We start from the raw sequence: 20,934 nt of genomic DNA, 5'->3' as shown, positions 1-20,934 counted from the left end.
CAAAGGATATGCAGTCATTTGCTGCACAGTAGAAATAGTATTGCCCAGTCATGTTTAGCTGGGTATTGGTTACGTGACTGGTTAATGTTTTAGGGTTACTTTTGGTGACAAGTTTTATTAGTGACAACCTTTCCTGCATCTATATAGTAATAATATTATATAAATGTAACATTGATATGGCAATGAAAAGTTTGTTTTACAAAACAACACTTTCCTTTTGATCAATGTAATTAGCCAATCCCAGTTGATCTTGGTGGTCACCTGATTGGAAAAATCACATTCATAGTTCTCCAATCACTTTTCAGATGTTGCTGCGAGGTACAAGGCCTGGCCCCAGAAACAGGTGTGTGCAGCAGCATAAAACAGGGTCATTCCTGCAGCACTACCCTAAAATAAGCTTGGATTCCCCCCACCTCCAGCCCCTGCTGACTACTATTTCACAAACAAAAATGCCTGTGTAGCTTTATTAGAAAAAAGTACTTGATTCTTGTCAGTAATGCTTATTCTATACTTTATATTTCCCAAGTGACAATCATACAGCACATATTTGGATCAGAGATTTTGATACTACTCAGACTCCAAATTTGTACACTTCCAGCAAACAAAGTGACTCAGCCTATTATTTAAAATGATTGACATTAAAACCATCTAACATTTTCAGAAAGGAAATATAAATGACAGATTCTCTATTTGTCATAGCAGGTGCACATTAAAGATGGAGGTTACATAATGGCCTGCCACCGTTGGGTACTATGTTAGAGATGTAGTAACCAATGAACAGAGTTGTAAAGTAGAATTTACTTTATTTGAGCCAGAGCTGGGAAATTGGTCAGATACGCTGTTATTTCAACTTAAATTTTTAGTTTTAAAACCCAAACAAGAACGGACCTTCCAGAATCACGGACTCTCTCTTCAGAGCATATCAACTCATGCATTTCAAATAAAAATACCCCCACCCCCATTTTTAGGCTAAAATTGTGGTAATAGCCAATGGGGACACTTCTTTAGGAATCAAACCCCCTCCCCCTTCGGTGTCATTTACTACATTTACTGTAATGCTGGATACACACGGTGTGTTCGTGCACGAGATTTCCCGCTCGATTCCCGTCGATTCATTTATTTCCAACATGTCCGATTTGGATTTCGATGGATCGTTAGGTCGATTTGGCATGCTTTGCATGCAAATCTACCTAACGATCCATCGAAATCCAAATCGGACATGTTGGAAATAAACAAATCGACGGGAATAGAGCGGGAAATCGAGTGCGCGAATGCACAGTGTGTATTCAGCATAAGAGTGGTCCTGTGTTGCTTACCCAGGGTGCAGAACCATTTGTTGACCTGTCCCCACCTCCCATGAGCTGGGAAGTGGTCACATGACTTATGGTCAGAAGTAGGGCTTGTCATTGAGATGCTAGCTGCATATTGATGCAAAGTTTGTGCATTTGATTGGTCTATTTTGAAGCTGCATAAAATCAGCATCAGCTCACACTGGCATCTCAATGACCATCCCTTGTCACAAGCTCTCACTGGCATCTCAATGACCATCCCTAGTCACAAGCTCTCACTGGCTTATTAATGACCATCCCTAGTCACAAGTGGCATGTGTGATCTGCATAAGAAAAAGAGGTAGGAGGCTAGTGAAGGTCCATTTTGAAAGCTGAAACTTGGGGCTTTTAAGATGCATGGGTACTGATTGCAAACTAAAGCAGGTCTCACCAGCTGTCAGGAGGCAAAGGTAAATACAACCTCATTTTAGTTGAGCCCAGAGTCCACCTTCAAATATGAATATTATTGGTAAATAAAGGGAAAAAACCCACTCAAATTCCCATAAAAATAGGTCATTAGTTACTGTACTTTGCAAATCACTGCTCTTTGTTAAGCATTTTAGAATGAGCTCAGATGAATAATGACAAATGTAGTTGAAGTTGTAATTATACTGAACAAGAAAGCAGCTGTCTGCACACATTTAACAGCTTAATAACATACAAGTAGCAATTATGCTCCAAAATGAGACATTGGCATCCATTCTCTTGTGATGCTTGACAAGGCTATGCTGATTTGTAGAAATCGCACATGAGTCAGTATCAGAGATGAGTGTATTGTTGATCAAGACGAAAAAAGGCAGTTCCTGTCTCAGAACACTGCTTTACATTTAGCACAAGAAAACGTGCTTAAGATGCACTCTAACATAGAGCACATAAGAGTCTCAACACCAAGTTGTGCGACGCAAAGCATAATCTCCACAGCGGAGAAGTGCAATAGATTCAAATGTCGTGGCTTTTTACGAAAAATCATCACTGAAGAAAGAAGTTCACAAAAACATCCTGGCTTTAGACAGTATACAGTTGGAATGAAATGCTGAAATACTTTGTAGTGTTGGTCCAAATGCGTGTCATGCCCAGTGCCAACATAAAGCATGAAACCCACACAGTTTATTCATCCACACTCAAGTCCTTTACTTGGGTTCCTGCAATACAGGTGGGCAAACAAGTTCTTTCTTTGTAAGTAAGAAAATAGGAAATACATTGGCACATTTGTTTTATGACACAGTGAAGGTTAAGATCTGACATGGCACCTCAATGAATTGTCCTTCACTTTACGATGAGCATTAGACCCTGAAGGTGACGACATGACAAAGTCCTCTTGTGACTTCAAAGTACTCTAGAGGTCCAGAGTAGTACTAATGACTGAGGTCCATATATGTTACATCTCCTCTTAACAGGTATTTGGAATACAGTCTATGTAAAAACAATACCAGATAGCTGAACCAATGAGAACACTGGTATATAATGTAAGTGTACATGCTACGTACCCAGGCGCTGGTAGCCATTTTGTCAGCTTAACAAATATTCAATAAAATAGGACTTCGAAAAGTATTTCTTGCTGTGCCACCTATTACTATTATTAATGACTTATATACTAAGTATATACCTTCATCTGCTCCCAATCCAAGAATACACCACTGCTATGGAGAATCCACAAACTCCAGTAGTACTGGCTTCAGTTACCCATGGATGTTCCACACAACTATTTGGAGAATAAACTTAAAAAGTGTCATAAAAGAAGCTGACACTGTAGTAACATTGCAGGAAGGAGTAAAGGGTAGCCAGGCAATTTCTTCCATTGTCGACGCAGATGCAACGATCCTAGAATCTAAGCTCCATTCATAAACCTCACTGATGCCGATAAGTGAACATTTCTGCCCCCTTATTCAGGTTGCAACCATGAAAAATCTAAGGCAAAACAACCGGTAAAATAGGTTCACTAATATATTGCAGCACTGGTACTTTGGAGCATGGAATGGTGGCATTACTAACCGATCAGCTGAATGAAATGGAGGCTGCATTTTCATGAGTGTAAGGTCAGTTGACAATATGGCTACCTCCGGTATGGGACAGTAACAGAAACGAGACTTCTTTTTTTTTCAAACGTTCAGTAGCAGCTCAACATGCTTTGCAAGATCTTCCAATGTCCAGAAGACAACCTGGACAACATAGTCTGTGCTAGGAGCTTCGCATCAAACGTCTGTAATGGGGCATAATTTCATGCTCTGGCAGGTGAAGAGCAAACTCCAAAGCAACAAGGACCGGAAACTCAAATGCCATCAACTCGCGTCTGTTCAGACGAAATTTCTCTTCCAGCTTCTGTCAAGAGGAAAAAAATCATACAATTACTGTTGATGTAATGCTAAGCACTTTCTTCCTGGCAGAACCAATTCACTCGTTTTTAAAGATAAGTTTACTTTCCTTGGAGCTGTTAAGTATATTATAGACAGATTTGTAGGTGATTGGTGTGACTCCTTCAAACAGAACTCTAGAAAAACTCTAGACCCATTTCTGTAAAGAAAAACATTGCCCTTTTTGGTATTCCCAAACATACAACTATAACACAAGAAGAACATTTTGTTGGCATGCTGAGGTGAAGTAAGTTTCCAAGGGTGGTGGGGAACAAGGACAATATACTTCTCAGTATCTTGTTTAGGACATCTTATTTGCTATCAGGAGCCATTCCAGCTTTGACAAGACAAAACAGTAACAGACTTTTTCCATTCACCACAGCAGGCTGTCTTTAGATGGTAACTCACTTTAGTAATACAGCAAGGGCTAAATGGTTTGTGAATGTGTTCCCTATTTTTAAGGTCCCCTTAAATTGGATCCGAGATAAACTTTTACTCATTGCATAATTGTGTTCCTTTCTTATAGTTTATAGGGCATTCCTCAAGCCAAATACTTGTTTAGTATATAGGGAATTACTGTATTAAAACAAAACAAAAAAACACTCGCCCACAGCTTTTCAGAGAGCCTTGGCACTCAGTCCCAGGTAGCAGGGGCTTATGGGAGCTCAGTCTGGGCAGGAGGAGGAGGGGGTTACTAGCCATTGATTTCAGAGGCAGAGGGGAGGAGGGAGGAGGAGAGGGGACTGAATTTACACACAGGCAAGCTGATAGCATCTCCAGCCCTCAGGCCTGTGACAATGTGACAAACAGAACATGGCTGCCCTCATTGTATCACAGCAATAAATAATGATTAACTTTTAAAGCTGTTTGCAGATAGATTTGCTGTGTAAACTATCTAAACTTTAGATAAGATATATAGACAAGTTATTTGTTATAGTTACTTTTTCATCTTGGATCCGCTTTAAAACACAGAAAAAAAAAATGTTGGTTTCTACCATATACTAGGATTCTGAAAATAAATGAGACATTTATATTTCTTGTAAACCAGGGGTCTCAAACTCAATTTACCTTAGGGCCGCAGGAGGCAAAGTCAGGAGGAGGCTGGGCCGCATAAGGGATTTCACAAAATGCCCAACCAACTGAAGCAAACTATAAGGAAGCTTTTGCCGGCGCGGGCCACAAAATATTGCATCGAGGGCTGCAAATGGCCCGCGGGCCGCGAGTTAGAGACCCCTGTTGTAAATTGCATTTCTTGAATCTACCTAGATGTTGTTAAGCATGTTAGGTGGTTTTCTGTAATCATGGATATCTTGTAATGTGACAATCAGGAGGCTTCTGTACTTACATCAATGAGGTGCTTGACTTCGTGTTTTCGGAGGTCACTCCCAATTTTGGCTGCCAATAGGACACAGGCTCCAGCACAAAGCTTTCGGTTCTGTTTGTTTAGTTTCCCCTTCAATGCAAGTTTCTCAAAATATACAAAAGCCATGGCCACAGTAGGCTCCTCATAGCCACATTCTTCCTGGGCCAGCTTACGGATATCCCGCTTCAGGCTGTGGACAACAATTAAGAGAATGATCTATGCAGCAGAACTGTAATGATCGGTGTATCTTTACTAAAGATAGAGTGGCCAGGTTGGCAATGATTTGAATTAGTGAGCTACTCAGGTGCAAATCGAGGGACACAAGAAAATCAATTGAAGGAAACTGAAGAGAACACATGAATGTAGATCAAGCAGGATCATAAAATATCCATATGCAGAGGTATCTTACCAAACTTGACAACTAAAAATTAAATAAGACGACTCAGTAGATCTAGATGGCCACTACCTGAATGTAAACAATTGGTTAGCAAAAGGAGATGGAAAATGCCAGCTGCACCACAATTATTAAGCGCATATGGCCATCCTATAAAGAATAAGGTCAGGCTCTGCTTCAATTCCACTGTTCAAGTATAAAAGAAAATTAAAAATGGGGACACTTCAGTCCATAGCCACTATGTAATTGAGATTAAGTCATAATTAAAATCCATTATAGTTAGCAATGACCACAATAGTAAACCTTTTTTTAAAAATGGGGACACTATAGTCTGTGATTACCAGGCAACAGAGATGAAATACTCTGTGTTGCCAGTCGCAACTATATTATACCAAGGAACCACACGTAGCCTAATAGAAGAAACAGGCTGCAATGAATTAACATACCCACAAAATGGATCCTATGTAATGGAATTATATATACATATATTCACCGTTGAGAACGTTTGAACTGTGCTTAATTGGAAAACAGAGAATATGTGGAGCTGAAATATGAAAAATGTCCACAAGATGGCAGCAACTATATGCGACCTTATGGTCGCACTCACACTTGTAAGGAAACTGAATGCCTGCAGGCACAGCAACATCCACAAGATGGCAACAATACGACAATATGGTGCGACGTTATCGTTGCACTGACTGGAGACGTCATAAAAAGACAAGCCAGGAAACTACCGCCCATTGATCACATGAGTGGTGAGAGCCTCTAAGAGGCGGAATCCTGTTATATGCTTATGGACTGTAGTTGTTATGCTACATGAAGGTAAAGAACCTGCTAAGATATGCCTAACTGTTCCAGCCATCTATGACTGTGGCTTAGAGGAAGCTCTACTTTAACCATTTCTGCCACCCAGATGTGAAGCTCACGTCCGGGTGGCTGCTCTGCTGCGGTGCTGCGCTTCGGCGCGCTCCCGTGCCATCCCCCGGTAGCCCTGGGATCAGTGAACGGGAACATGCTTCCAGATCACCAATCCGTCTTCCCAGCAGAAACACCGAAGCGCTCTTACGAGCGGCTTCAGTTTTTCTGCCTGGAAAAATTTCCGCATCCTCCTTGTACTTCCGCTTAGCGAGAAGCACAAGGAGGGGAAAAAAAGGTGGCCATCTTGTGGCCAAATAGTAAAACTACATCTACATATTTTTTACATTACAATCTACACATATAATAACATTCAAAATTAACTGTTTATTTCCCACACCAAAATATTACCCAAATAAAATGTTTAATGGAAAAATAAAAAATTACAATAAAAAAAAAAAAGATAAATAGTTACCTAAGGGTCTGAACTTTTTAAATATGCATTTGAAGGGGGTATACTACGGACATTTTTTTAAATTATAAGCTTGTAAATAGTGATGGATGCAAAAAAAATATTGGCGCCATACATTGTGATAGGGACAAAATTTAAATGGTGTCATAACCGAGACAAACGGGCAAATAAAATACATAGGTTTTAATTATGGTAGCGTGGATTATTTTAAAGCTATCATGGTCGAAAACTGAGAAATCATGCATTTTTTCAATTTTTTTCTTATTAATCCTGTTAAAATGCATTTATAAAAAAATAATTCTTAGCAAAATGTACCACCCAAAGAAAGCCTAATTAGTGGCGGAAAAAACAAGATCTAGATCAATAAATTGTGATAAGTAATGATAAAGTTATTAGCGAATGAATGGGAGGTGAAAACTGCTCTGATGCAGAAGGTGAAAAAAAATCCTGCGGGCTGAAATGGTTAAATCATAAGGAAGAACTTTTTTGAAGTAAAACATTATATTGGCAGAGCCTGGAATTGTCACTCTAGAGATATAGTGTTAACCCAATAGCAGCATGATGGGATCCCAGGTGTGATTGGGGCGTGTGATGTGCGACGTGTGTGAGCCCAGCAGGCTGTGCAACTTTACATCCCGCAGTGGATTTTATGTTTTTAAAGTGACACATTGAGTGACTAATCAGTGTTTAGTATGATTTTTTTCCGTATAAAACAGTGGAATTGAAGCAGAGCCTGACCTTATTCTTAATTGTATGGCTTTTTTGCACTTGCCAGACTCATGCTCCCTCATTATGGTGAGGTATCCACAGTTGTGAAGGCCAGTGAGTTCCAGGAACTGTGTTTTGTAGTCTACATATGGCCATCCTATGAACTACAAACAGCAATGCAAATACTTGTGCATACAGATTGTTGAGGAAACAGTAGTCTCTGCTTTAAGTGAAACTTGCTGCTTATCTTAGGATAATCGCATGAACAGCTGCTAAAACAGAGGATATGCCAAGGACCTATATGATGTAGTAAGTTGTGTGTGGTTGGTACTAGAAAACAGGGCAGTGGAGTCAGTACAAAAATTATCTGACTCCAACTCCGACTGCAACTCCAGGTACCCAAATGGCTACAACTCCGACTCACGACTCCTTTGTCTAATAGTTACCAGGGCTGGGGATTTGGTACAAAAATCATCCGACTCTTCAGTTTATGAAACCACAGAGTCCGACTCCAGGTACCCAAAATTGCTTCGACTCCACAGCCCTGCTAGAAAACTTTAATATACTCACAAGAGTAAGTTACCACTAAGGTGGCTACTGCAAGTGCAGTTGGAGAGAATAGCTCAATCCCACTTGGGACAGTCTGCATGTCACATACCTTCTGATTTTGCTGAGAGTAAGCTTGATATGAGGAAACTTCTCCTTAAAGGTCTCATTCATATCCTTCTTGAGGTCAGATGGTTTCACATATTCTATAACAGTGGTCTGCAAAGTAAAAAGATCGTACATATCAGGGGAGCCATGTTATCCTTACCAAGTTGCAGTATTGTTTCCATACATGCATACATTGGAAAAAGCTTCTGTGTTAAAGTGAGCCAAAACCTCCTAACTTGCTAAGTTGAAAATGAAGAGGTGAGGTACTGAAGGAGGTCTGAACCAGAAAATGGAAGACACAAGAGAACAAATGGGAGTTACATATAGTGTAGTATGTAGATGGAAGGTTTAGAAGAAGAAGGGTACACACAAACCTGGGTTGCTGTCAGGCCCGGGACACCCATGACACCAAGTAAGGCAGCTTCCACGGGCGGCGGAAGTTTGGGGGCAACATCAGGCACAAACAGAAAGTGAAGAAGAGTGGAGAAGTGCCTGGCCTGTCGCCCCTCTCCTTACCACCGCCTGCCTGAGGCCTTAGCCGCCTTGACGACCATTCGCCTGTACCCCGGCACCCCAGGCCCCTGCCGCACAGGATACACACCGCACATGATGAGGACAGCGCCGGTGGGCAGAGGCAGAAACCAGAAGTTAGGAATGCTGCTCATTACCACCATCGGCACCAACGGGGAAAGTGAATCAGCAGTCCGCCGGCCAGGCCCATACATACAGGGATGATGAGCTGGCGCCCGCCGCTGCCAGCCAGTGGGGCAGGGAGGTGGTAAGTCAAGTGACCGTACGAGAGAGTCCTGTGTTCCATCCGGCTGCAGCAATGCAGGGAGGATGGAAGGGGGGGGGGGGGGGGGGGGGCGAGAAGTGACGGCAGCCAGCCAGGCCTGTGTGTGGGGGCTGGTGGTGACTCGGTACAAGAATGAGGTGAGCTGGGCTGGGTCTGGGTGTTTATAATATTTTTTTTAACCCTTTGGCGGCCAAGTCAAGTAAAACTTATCTTGCCACAGGGTTGAATTTTTCCTGCCCCTGGGGAAGTGTGCCTTCCCCATCCTGGCAGGCTCAGCGGCGGGAGGGAGCTTTCATACATACCTGTCCGGACGGCTAGATCTTCCTCCACTACGGTGCTGACATACTCCCGGCAGGTCATCTTGGTTCCGTTCACACGATATGACATGTGATCGGGATCCCGGAGACCATGTCAACGTTACAGCGCTACCCGGTGGTGGTGGAAGAGGGTGAGGGAAGAGTCTCTTCCATCAGCCCTCTTTCACCACCAGGTGGCACTGTAATGCTGACACGGTCTGCTGGATCCCAATCACGTCATATCATGTGATCGGGACCCAGAAGACCTGCTAGAAGTTCAAAGCCGCCAGTGGAGGAAGAGAAGAAATCGTCCAGAGCAGGTAAATATAGCTTCTTACTGCCACATAGTTTAGTTACATAGCAGTCAAGTAGTTGCAAGGGATGCATACTTTTTCCAGTCCTCCCAGTTCATTTCAAATGCTTTCAGTGTTGGCAAGGTAGTTCAACCTGCATCAGGAAGTCTTTTATATATGGATAGTCATGGCCATTGACTTATCTAGGTTTACTTTTAGGTAGGTTTGCATTCCGGTACTCTCATCTAAAAGGGATTCTGCATACATATTGAATTTACAGACCCAAAAGACCATTTCATAACCTTTATTATTTTCTTCCACCTTGATGGCAACAGCCAGTGGCTCCACAGGGTGTTACTGTAATTTATATATGTAATGACTGCATTTCCACATTAAAACCTCTGTTGGGCCTTTTGCACACTGCAAATTGCAAATCTGATTTCTGATTCAGATTTGCGATTCAGATTTTCCCTGGATGCTATCAACACAAGAAGAAAAATGCAGAAAAAAAAACCCCGCAGCATGCAGTACCGATTAAAAATCGCAAATCGGAATTGCATGTAAGGCCTCTTATACAGAATACAGGCGATTATGATTTTTTGTATTTGATCCGATTTTTGATTCAGATTAAAAAATGCACTGCATGCTGTTTTTTAATCGAATAAAAAAAAAAAATCAGACGTATAAAAAAGAAAAAAAAAAAAAAAAAGAAGAAGATCAGAATCGCATGTAGTGTGCAAGAGGCCTATAATCACGTCAATGGCAAACAGAGATGGTCCGAACCTCCGATTTTAGGTTCGCGAACTTCCGCAAAAGTTTGGTTTGCGCAAACTTTTGCGAACCGCAATAGACTTCAATAGGGACGCGAACTTTGAAAACTAGAAACACTTACGCTGGCTGGAAAAGATGTTTTAAGGGGTCTAACATCTGAGTTTTTGAATGGATGAGTGGGATACATGCCAAAAGTCCTGGGGAAAAATCTGGATTTGACGCAAAGCAGCGTTTTAAGGGCAGAAATCACATTGAATGCTAAATTGCAGGCCTAAAGTGCTTTAAAACATCTTGCCTGTGTATACATCAATCAGGGAGTGTAATTGGAGTACTGCTTCACACTGAGAATCAGAATCAGAATTTATTTTCCGCCAAGCACGACTGGGTCGTGCCCGGAATTGGGCTTGGCATAAGCAGGGCACGGAAACAGTAAAATGACACACACCAGAGATAGCAATCCATCAAAAACAAATACAATACGGTACAGTAATTACATAAGCAGCCATTTCCAAAAGGAGTAAGATGTACAGAGGCGCCAATAGGATAAAAGATATTAAAACGTTTTAAAAAATTCGGGTGGCGGCGGTGGACCAGCCACTCAAAAATGGACTTTGAAATGTCAGTTTAGAACAAATAATTTATTCACATACTCCAAAGAACAGATCGCAACGCGTTTCACGGGCACAATCCCGCTTCAGCAGGCATTCAACAGTAGGAGTAATACACTTAAACAAGTCCAGTGTACGCTTGGCACCCAAATTTTTTTAAACTTTTTAATATCTTTTATCCTATTGGCGCCTCTGTACATCTTACTCGTGATTACCACCCTGGGTGGAAGGGTGACAAACCCTCTTTCTTCCTTCAGAGAGCGACATCTTAATCCTGAGTGGGGACAGGTCTAACCTCCCCACCTGCCTATACAGTGGTTGCCTGAGCGGTAACCCACGTTTGTGAGTATATTACTTACTTATCATAATTCCAATTCCTGGTCAATACATACTACACCATATTGGGCTCTCGGTTTCTCTCCTTTTATATTTCCAAAAGGAGAGTTCTGCAGTGCAGGCATGCTTAAAAGACTATTCTAGCTAGTGAAAGCAAGCGGCCTAGGGAGGGGCCGCTCTTCTTTCGGTTGTGGGGGATGGGAGTGAGTCCAGTGAGTTCAGTGATTTGACAGCTGAGGGGAAGAAGCTGTTTCTGTGCCTTGAGGTCCTGGTGTAGATGGCCCGATACCTCTGGCCTGAACGGAGATGACAGAAGAAGCGGGAGCCTGGGTGCGAAGGATTATTTGCGATCCGCAAGGCTCTGGAGCGTAGTCTGGTATTGAAGAGTAGGTCCAGTGGGGGAAGTGGTTTTCCGATGATCCTTTCCGCTGATCTGATGACTCTCTGTAACTTGTGTCTGTCGCTGGCAGAGGAGCCAGCGTACCAGAAGAGGATAGAAGAACAGATGACGGATTCCATGGTGGCTGAGTAGAAGCTCGTCAGCAGTTTCTGGTCCATGCCGAACTTTCTCAGTTGGCGGAGGAAGAATAGTCTCTGCTGGGCTTTCCTCTGGGTGCAGGTGGTGTTGGCCCTCCACCTCAGATCGTTGGAGATGGTTGTGCCCAGGAGACGAGCGCAGGGGACCCATAAGACTTCCGTGCCGTCTATGTGGATTGGGGGTGGTGTGGGTGCACGCTTCCTAAAGTCGATGATCAACTCAACGGTTTTTGCGGTGTTGAGAACCAGCCCGTTCTCCTTGCACCAGTTGCAGATTCTTTCAACCTGATAACGGTATGCCTGCTCATCATTATTGGTGATGAGGCCCACAATGGTGGTATCATCTGCAAATTTGATAACTTTGACAGAGTTTTCAGTGGATCTGCAGTTGTTTGTGTACAGGGAGAACAGGACTGGTGACAGGACGCAGCCTTGTGGGGCCCCTGTGTTGGTGGTCCTTGGTTGGGAGAGGATAGTACCTACCTTGACGACCTGTGATCTGTTTGTGAGGAAGTCAGTTATCCACAGGCGCAGGGTGGGGTGGACTTTGAGCTCAGCAAGGTTCTCCTGAAGTATTTGAGGGCTGATAGTGTTGAACGCTGAGCTAAAGTCAAGGAGGAGGATCCTGGCAAATGAGTTTGGTCTATCCAGGTGCTCGTTGACTGTCTCTAGGCAGATGTTAATGGCGTCATCCGTGGACCTGTTTGCTCTGAACGCAAAATGGTGTGGGTCCAGCAGGGTCTCTGTGGAGACTTTTAGAAGAGGCATAACCATGCTTTCAAAAGCTTTCATAATGACGGATGTGAGAGCCACAGGTCTGTAGTTGTTGAGGTCGGAGATTCCCTGTTTTTTGGGGACGGGGATGATGGTCAACCTCTTGAAGCATGCTGGGACTTTACCCTCCTGGAGGGATCTGGTGAAGATGGAGGAGAGAATAGGAGCTAGCTGTTGAGCACATGTTTTTAGGCATGCTGGTGACACTCCATCTGGGCCTGAGGCTTTCCTAGCATTTAGCCTTGATAGGTAGCGCAGGACATCATCCTTGTTCACAGCCAACGAGGGTGAAATTGGACATGGAGCAGATATGGTGGAGGAGGGAGCAGGTGGCTTCGGAAGACCTGCAGGTGCTGCTTGGTTCTCAAATCTGCAGTAGAATTCACTGAGGTTCTCGGCAAGCTCAGTGCTAGGAGTTGCATGTTGAGGGGGGGGGGGGGGCAAACTCACTGTGTAACACACCGCAAACAGCTATTTGTGTAGTGACGGCCGTGTTGGACTGGTGCGCACCATGGCGAGAGTGCAGGCCATGGCGGTTTTCAAGCACATATGGTCGCCGGGCTGTGGTAGCTCAATGATAGAACAGTGACTGTCCAGCTGATCAAATTTGGTCTGTTCAGAATGAAGCAACGACCTTATTATCTTGGGTATGCCCCCCCCGAGACACTCTTATGGCCGGCGGTCATTGCTTCATTGTGATACGCAAGCCCCTTCATCGCGGCAAGGTAACGATCACGAAGGGGAATTGACACATGTACATGCCTTTTGTGTTGTTGTTGTTCCAGCTGCAGTGCAGCCAGAAAAGTTAGGCAGGCATGTACACGCACCAGAAAAATTATTATAGCGGACGCTGCTAGCAGCGGCCTTAAAAATTCAGGAATCCACCTGGAGTCCTGGACCCTGTTGGTGGTGGCGGAGAAGGCAGTCAAGCAGCCTGCAGGCAGAGATGCTGTGTGGGGAGCGACTTAGTCTTGGGGCAGGCAGTCACACGGCATGCAGGCAGAGATGCTGTGTGTGGGGACTGACTTAGTCTTCGGGCGGGCAGTAGCTCTCCAGGATCCATGCCTCATTCATTTTGATAAAGCTGAGGTACTGAACACTTTTGTACTTAGGCGACTTCTCTTCTCAGTGACAATGCCTCCAGCTGCGCTGAAGGTCCTTTCTGACAGGACGCTTGAGGCAGGGCAAGACAGAAGTTGGATGGAAAATTGTGACAGCTCTGGCCACAGGTCAAGCCTACGCACCCAGTAGTCCATCGCTGCTCATACTGTCAATGGTTCTCTCTCTACCATTGTTAAAGAAAGCGTACGGCCGGGGAGTCAGGGTTCAATTCCATTCTGGAGCCTGGGAAACGGCTACCACCACACATCCAAGGAATTCAGCAGGCATGGCATGCAAGTCCCGAGGTAGTGACAAAAAATAACAATACAGGAGGACTTTCGAGGCCTTGCTGTATATGAGACGAATCAATTTTAAATCCTTTCACGAGAATCTGTTATGGAGGGCAAGTCTGCCATCCATTCAAGTGAAAGGTATTTACTGACTGCCAGGTATAATACAATGTGCAGTCACAGATGCAGTGAAAGGTATGCAGTGACTGGTATTACAATACAATGTGCAGCTGTCACACAGGTGCAGTTATCAGGTATGCTCGGAGTGGTATATAACACAGCATGCGGTCACACAGGTACTGTGAACAATTATGCAATGACTGGTATTATAAATGTGCACCTGTCACACACAGACAGGTACCGGACAGGCATAGTGACACTGCGTACTCTCACGCAGGTAGGTGGGTGCACTGTGAACAACAGGTAGTTATATGCAGTGAAGGGTATTACAAATCTGCACCTGGCACAGTAGTAATTACCACCAAGGGGCCAAAGGCCAGCTGCGACTGACTGGCAGAGCTGTATATAATGCAAGTGGGACACACACACGAGAGATCACAAGAACAAGATTAGCTCTCAAAAGAGCTGTTGAGGGGTGCTTTTTTAGCAATAAGAATCAGCAAGGAGCAAGCTAACAAGCCTACAAGAGCCTAACTAAGATTTCCCTATGAGAGTCTGCAGCAGCTCTCCCTTCTCCAATTACTGCAAGCACAAGAGTGAGTCCAATGCCTGACACTGCCTGACTTTTATAAGGGGGGGGCTCCAGGAGGGAGTGTAGCCTGATTGGCTACAATGTGCCTGCTGACTGTGATGTAGAGGGTCAAAGTTGACCATCATGATGCACTATGGGGGCGAATTGAACTTCCGGAAAAGTTCGCTGTTCTTTGCGAACGCGAACCACGGAAGTTCGTCGGGAACAGTTCGCCAGCGAACTGTTCGGGACATCTCTAATTGCAAATTGGAATCGCATGTAGTGTGCAAGAGGCCTAAGGAGAAGTACATCAGTCATCAGGAAAGCAGTTGCTCATTTCAGTACTAACTGGTGACGCGTGCTATACTGCATGGGGTAGCAGTGTGCATGAGCACCATCTTTCTATACGCCTCACACACCATCCAATCAGTGCTGCAGTCACCTTGGGGCTGGGCAGAAAGGGACATCTCTGAGGTGGATGGACACACACAAAGTGGTAAACTTGGGAAATATTATAGAAGAACCTGGATTTGGGCCTTCACATTTACAAAACTATTGACGAGCCAGTTTTCCTACATTATAAGGGGACAGTCAGATTTATAGCAATATGTGAGAGTAAAACCACACACAGCACAGCAAAGTGAAAAATGCTTATTCCATGCGTTGCTGTCATTGCAGCAGAAGCAGCAAGTGAGAGATTGCAGAACTGTAGAAGTTATCTTGCCATATACATTAGACTTACCATATAGGAAGGGAATATCAGAACTCTTTTGTGCTTGCCACATGGCCACTGAGGGTCATCCAGCAGATCTGGATCGTACTCCGTAAAGTCTCCCAGGTCACTACCTATTTAACACATAGGAAACGAGAATATCCTGTTAGCCACGTAAATGTTTAACATACTTGTATATCTATCATAAGCTTCTACAGCGGTTATCTGCATGTGTACATAGCACCTGGTGTGCTTGGTGTGAGCCAGTCTCTAGTTTAAACCTATTCAACTAGTGACAGAGTCCTGTTAAAGCAGCAGGGACAGTCATACTAACACACACACACACACACACACACACACACACACACACACACACACGTATAAGTAACTATAGTAGACTTGTTCTACCTACATATGTATTGTACTGTCCACATTGTGAATTTTATATGGTAAATACAGAGGAAACTGTTCCAGGCATTTTATATCCTTTTTATATCCTTATTGCCTCTGTCTGAAACCACTCCTGATGTAATTTCCTCCCTTACACCTGGTTTCTCCTCTGCCTGAAATGATGTATGCATTGCAAGCCCTCCTTCCCACTGAGATCTGTACTGTACTAGAATCTGCTCTGACATATCTAGCTTGCTTTGTACACATGTGAGCACCGCATAGATCGTATTTCAGCAGCTTCTGCAGAGGGATGTGGTGTATTTTTCTTCTCAGCCTCTTGTCACATTGAACTACCCTCAGCCAATCAGAGAGGAGCAGGAATGTGAGAGGGGTGATAACAAGCTTCCCTCTCCCTGGCAATGTACCACAAAAGAGCCAGGCTGACTGAGATAAGATTCATTACAGCAGACACATTTATGATTATATTGGAATAGTTGCAATGCAGGGCAGGGCAGCCTCTGTATCCCACTCAGGTCAGTCATCCTTTTACCTCCCTGGTGGTAATCCCAAGCTACGCTCGGGCTAGCTGCCGGGAACTCTATGCAGAGTATTGTGTGCAGCGGAAGCTTTTACTCACCTCCTGGGGGATCCAGAAGTCAGTAGCCGTTCTCCTTCCTGTCCTCTGAGGCTCTGAATTACTCTGGTGAGATCACCGTCATTGATCTCACCAAAGTATTACAGCAACACCTGGAGGACGGAGGTACAATTGCAGCGCTGGAGCCCAGGGAGGTAAGTGAGAGAAGGGGCTGGCGTTCTGGTAGCATGATTTTTTCCTGATTTTAGAGTCTAAAACCTTTTTAGACCCTAAAATCTGGAAATAATGATACTGCCAGGAGGGGTTAAAGCAGAGCCGCAAAATACTCTGCAGCTAGTATTCACTAAGCTTTTTGTTGTGTTATGTCTACACAGGTTTTGGAATAATCCTTGTACTACAAAAAAAAAAAAAGGTCCTGTATGTGATATTAGTTTTATTTTCATGAACCAGTTTCTTGTAGCATTAGTTTTCAGAAGTACTTCTGTTAGTCAGAAGGAGTGGCTAAATATGAATATATGAATAGAAGTGTCAGAGAATATTAGTGAGGGATAGAGGAATGTGGAGAGAATAGGAGACTGGGTTTACATTTACTGTACATTAACCATGGAGGCTTACAATTACCAAAAGTTTTCTCTTTTTTTTTCTCCTCCAAATATCAATTGTCTCCTAAAATTACTACATGTGGGTTTGGTATGGCTGTGTAAAACTTTAAGCTATAGGCTTGCTATAAACCAGCGGTTCTGGATGCTTGCTTGGCTTAACAAGGGCGGAAAGGGATAATTTGCATATTTAGTAGGTGTGCATTGTGGGTAACCACAAATGTTCATTTATAACTGAATTATTGCAAATTTCCTTCTGTTTTAAGAAGGCAATTACACCAAGCTTTGCTTTTTTAGTAGGAGGGCTTTTTGGTTCCTTTCATCCCCCTATACATTCCTAGTAGTTTGGGTCACCCTAAGCTGCTTGGTTACTCTGTTGTACTCGACCAAGCCCTATTTCATACAGCCTTATCAATCCCTGCCATGTACTGATGAGGACCAAAAGTCCGAAACAGGCTGTCTACATGTGGGTTTGGTATGGCTGTGTAAAACTTAAAGCTATAGGCTTGCTATAAACCAGCGGTTCTGGATGCTTGCTTGGCTTAACAAGGGCGGAAAGGGATAATTTGCATATTTAGTAGGTGTGCATTGTGGGTAACCACAAATGTTCATTTATAACTGAATTATTGCAAATTTCCTTCTGTTTTAAGAAGGCAATTACACCAAGCTTTGCTTTTTTAGTAGGAGGGCTTTTTGGTTCCTTTCATCCCCCTATACATTCCTAGTAGTTTGGGTCACCCTAAGCTGCTTGGTTACTCTGTTGTACTCGACCAAGCCCTATTTCATACAGCCTTATCAATCCCTGCCATGTACTGATGAGGACCAAAAGTCCGAAACAGGCTGTCTACATGTGGGTTTGGTATGGCTGTGTAAAACTTAAAGCTATAGGCTTGCTATAAACCAGCGGTTCTGGATGCTTGCTTGGCTTAACAAGGGCGGAAAGGGATAATTTGCATATTTAGTAGGTGTGCATTGTGGGTAACCACAAATGTTCATTTATAACTGAATTATTGCAAATTTCCTTCTGTTTTAAGAAGGCAATTACACCAAGCTTTGCTTTTTTAGTAGGAGGGCTTTTTGGTTCCTTTCATCCCCCTATACATTCCTAGTAGTTTGGGTCACCCTAAGCTGCTTGGTTACTCTGTTGTACTCGACCAAGCCCTATTTCATACAGCCTTATCAATCCCTGCCATGTACTGATGAGGACCAAAAGTCCGAAACAGGCTGTCTACATGTGGGTTTGGTATGGCTGTGTAAAACTTAAAGCTATAGGCTTGCTATAAACCAGCGGTTCTGGATGCTTGCTTGGCTTAACAAGGGCGGAAAGGGATAATTTGCATATTTAGTAGGTGTGCATTGTGGGTAACCACAAATGTTCATTTATAACTGAATTATTGCAAATTTCCTTCTGTTTTAAGAAGGCAATTACACCAAGCTTTGCTTTTTTAGTAGGAGGGCTTTTTGGTTCCTTTCATCCCCCTATACATTCCTAGTAGTTTGGGTCACCCTAAGCTGCTTGGTTACTCTCCTAAAATTAGTGACATTTTCTACAATGTTCCAGCTTTTCAAGCCCTTTAGCAATTGTGGTTTGTGACTCGCAAACAGCGAGGTACATAGATTATTTTTAAGGTGCTCTGCATTGAAAAAGTTTATCCGCATTGATGTTTCTGAAGTTTTCAGCCAGCACAAGCAACATACAGGACTTTACATCATCTCTGTTTGGTTTGCATGGGCTACTGCACTTTGCAGAAGAAATGTAAACACTTCACCTAATTTACTACAACAGCAAAGATGTGTGCATGACAGCCAGAGGGACTGTAATTGTATCCCTTCCTTAAAGCACTACAACTGTAAGAGAGCTATATGTAAAACGATCATGTCACCTGTATCAATGCTCCCCTGGATGCTGTTGGCTCTCCCCAGGGTCAGGTTGCGGTGACTTGCATTACGAAACAGAGGAAAGGAGCATGTAGAGTCTATCGTATTCCTGCGAACTCCCAGGGCATTGGTCGGGTACAAAAACTGGGTATAAGATACAGTCTAGAGGGAAGAAAAGATTGCCAGTAGCTGATCAGTGAACATTAAACATTAACAGGTGCCGTCATTTCTTCCATTAACTCTAATGTCTCCTAAATCAGCCATATGTTGCTAGAACAAAGAATAGTATACCATAATTTTTATTGCTTTCGTAAAACAAGAATAGGTATTTACAGAAGGTTTTTTTTTTTTTTTTAAATGCAATTCAAGAGATATGTAAAAATAGCCTTATTTTCCTCTGTGTGCACTAATTCAGCACATCTCACTATGCATTGCCAACATTACTGACTGAAAGAGCTTGGCCTAGTGAATGGAACACCTCACAGCTGCCATATATTTAGCCACAAGGAACAGTTCTAAAATCAGCAATGGGACATCATTATTAATGTAACTCTCAAAACACTGTGTGAGCTGCGACCTAAAAATGATTATTCTAAGGATTTAATTGGCTACCTGAGCAGCAGAGAGCCAGATGCAATGGTAGGGATGTAACCCAATCAGCTGACATGAAATCTGCTTTCGTTAGGATTTCCACTTCATGTAGATAACAGTCTGGAAGGGTTACATGGGTTAACGCATCCAGCATTATTTACACAATGTTATTAAATAGGCTCAAGAACAGATGGCTGAGTAACAGCAAAATGGTCTTTTAAAAATTACGAAGCTGCTATAAATAAAAGCGAATTCTGCTTATTACAAATAACTTTTTACTGGTTGAAATTTTGTGTGGTGTCAATTCCAAAGCATTTTAGTAAGTGAAATGGCGAAGAAAAATGAAGGAAGGTCCCTCTTTGGTAATTTACCTCACAGGTGCCATTCAGGTGCATAGCTAAGGGTGGGCAAGGGAGCACATATGTCCCCAGGCGCAGCAAAGTGAGGGCACTCAGCACGACTGCCGCACCCCCACATGTTTGAGAGACGGCTTGCTGGCCACCTGAAGTGCAGGGCCGTTTTGAGCAGTGCGGGCAGCGCGACCGCCCTGGGCGCAAACCGGCAAGTAGAAGGAGGGCGCAGGTAGAAGGATATAACCACTAGGGAGCTGGTGATGTGCAGTGCAGCCAAATGGAAGAAGTTTACCAGCTCGATCACCTTCCTTGACTCCTCCTAGGCTGCCTGAGTCAGACATCAAGTCATCATCACGTCACCACCGCGTGATGACACCTGATGTCCAGTAGCGGTACTGCAAGCTGTCAGTGCGCGGCACCTATGGAGGAGTCGGCTTTATTCGCCCGTGTGTAATCCTGGTCCCTGCTTCCTCCTTGATGAGCGGCTGGTCACTAGTAAGTAGGCAGATCTACTTGTGACCTGTGGATGTGTGACTGTCCCTTAGGGTTCGCGAGTCCACGGAGGTGGGGGGAAGGGGGCGCAATTTTTATACCCTTGCCCTGGGTACAATTTAGCCTGGAAACTGCCCTGCTGAAGTGCCACTGCTTTTCTCCCTCCTTCTGCAGTGGAGTGAGTAAACGTTAAAGAGGATCTTCAGCCTAAAACATACTGTCATTAAGTTACATTAGTTATGTTAATTAAAATAGATGGGTAATATAATCTCTTACCCACCCTGTTTTAAAAGAACATGAGGGCAGCTATCTTTTTGGTTGAAAGGAGGTGACAGGGAGCATGAGACACAGTTCCAACTGTCCTGTGTGCTGATCACCCCTCCCAGTTGCTAGGCAACGTGAACAACAACATAGGAAATCCTATCATGCTTTGCATAGCATCAGGGAAAAAAGCCCCGGACAGTTTTCTTTGATGGGTGGAGCTTAGCTAAAAATGCAGCTAAAAATGATGCTTTGGTAAGAAAAGCAAAGTTCTGATGCTGTGAAACTTAATGAAACACCAAGCCTTTTCAGTTCTGCTGAGTAGATTTTTAGTCCGGAGGTTCACTTTAATACCAGAAGACTCACCAGCTCTGACGTTCCGGAGATTACATTTTTCTTCTGTTACCAAGGAGAGGATGCTCTGCACGCTGCAGAGGACAGATGA

The 20,934-nt window shown here is 43.6% G+C and overlaps 1 protein-coding gene across 4 annotated transcripts in view; it reads right to left on the bottom strand.

Moving 5' to 3' along the window:
- Positions 1–1,917: 1,917 nt before the first annotated feature.
- The window catches only part of CABLES1 (Cdk5 and Abl enzyme substrate 1), a 152,131-nt gene continuing 133,114 nt past the window's right edge, over positions 1,918–20,934 (bottom strand). For all 4 annotated transcript variants that reach the window (XM_068237255.1, XM_068237257.1, XM_068237254.1 and 1 more), the window contains 5 exons: positions 18,798–18,954; positions 15,361–15,464; positions 8,130–8,236; positions 5,025–5,232; positions 1,918–3,647 (listed from right to left, as the gene is read on the bottom strand). In XM_068237255.1, coding sequence (XP_068093356.1) covers positions 3,507–3,647; positions 5,025–5,232; positions 8,130–8,236; positions 15,361–15,464; positions 18,798–18,954 — 717 coding nt within the window. In that variant the 3' untranslated portion in view covers positions 1,918–3,506. The remainder of the gene's footprint in view (positions 3,648–5,024; positions 5,233–8,129; positions 8,237–15,360; positions 15,465–18,797; positions 18,955–20,934) is intronic.

This window comes from Hyperolius riggenbachi, chromosome 5 (assembly GCF_040937935.1).
Source record: "Hyperolius riggenbachi isolate aHypRig1 chromosome 5, aHypRig1.pri, whole genome shotgun sequence".
NCBI lineage: Eukaryota > Metazoa > Chordata > Amphibia > Anura > Hyperoliidae > Hyperolius > Hyperolius riggenbachi.
Note: the sequence above shows the minus strand (reverse complement) of the source record. Positions and strands in the feature narration are given on the sequence as shown.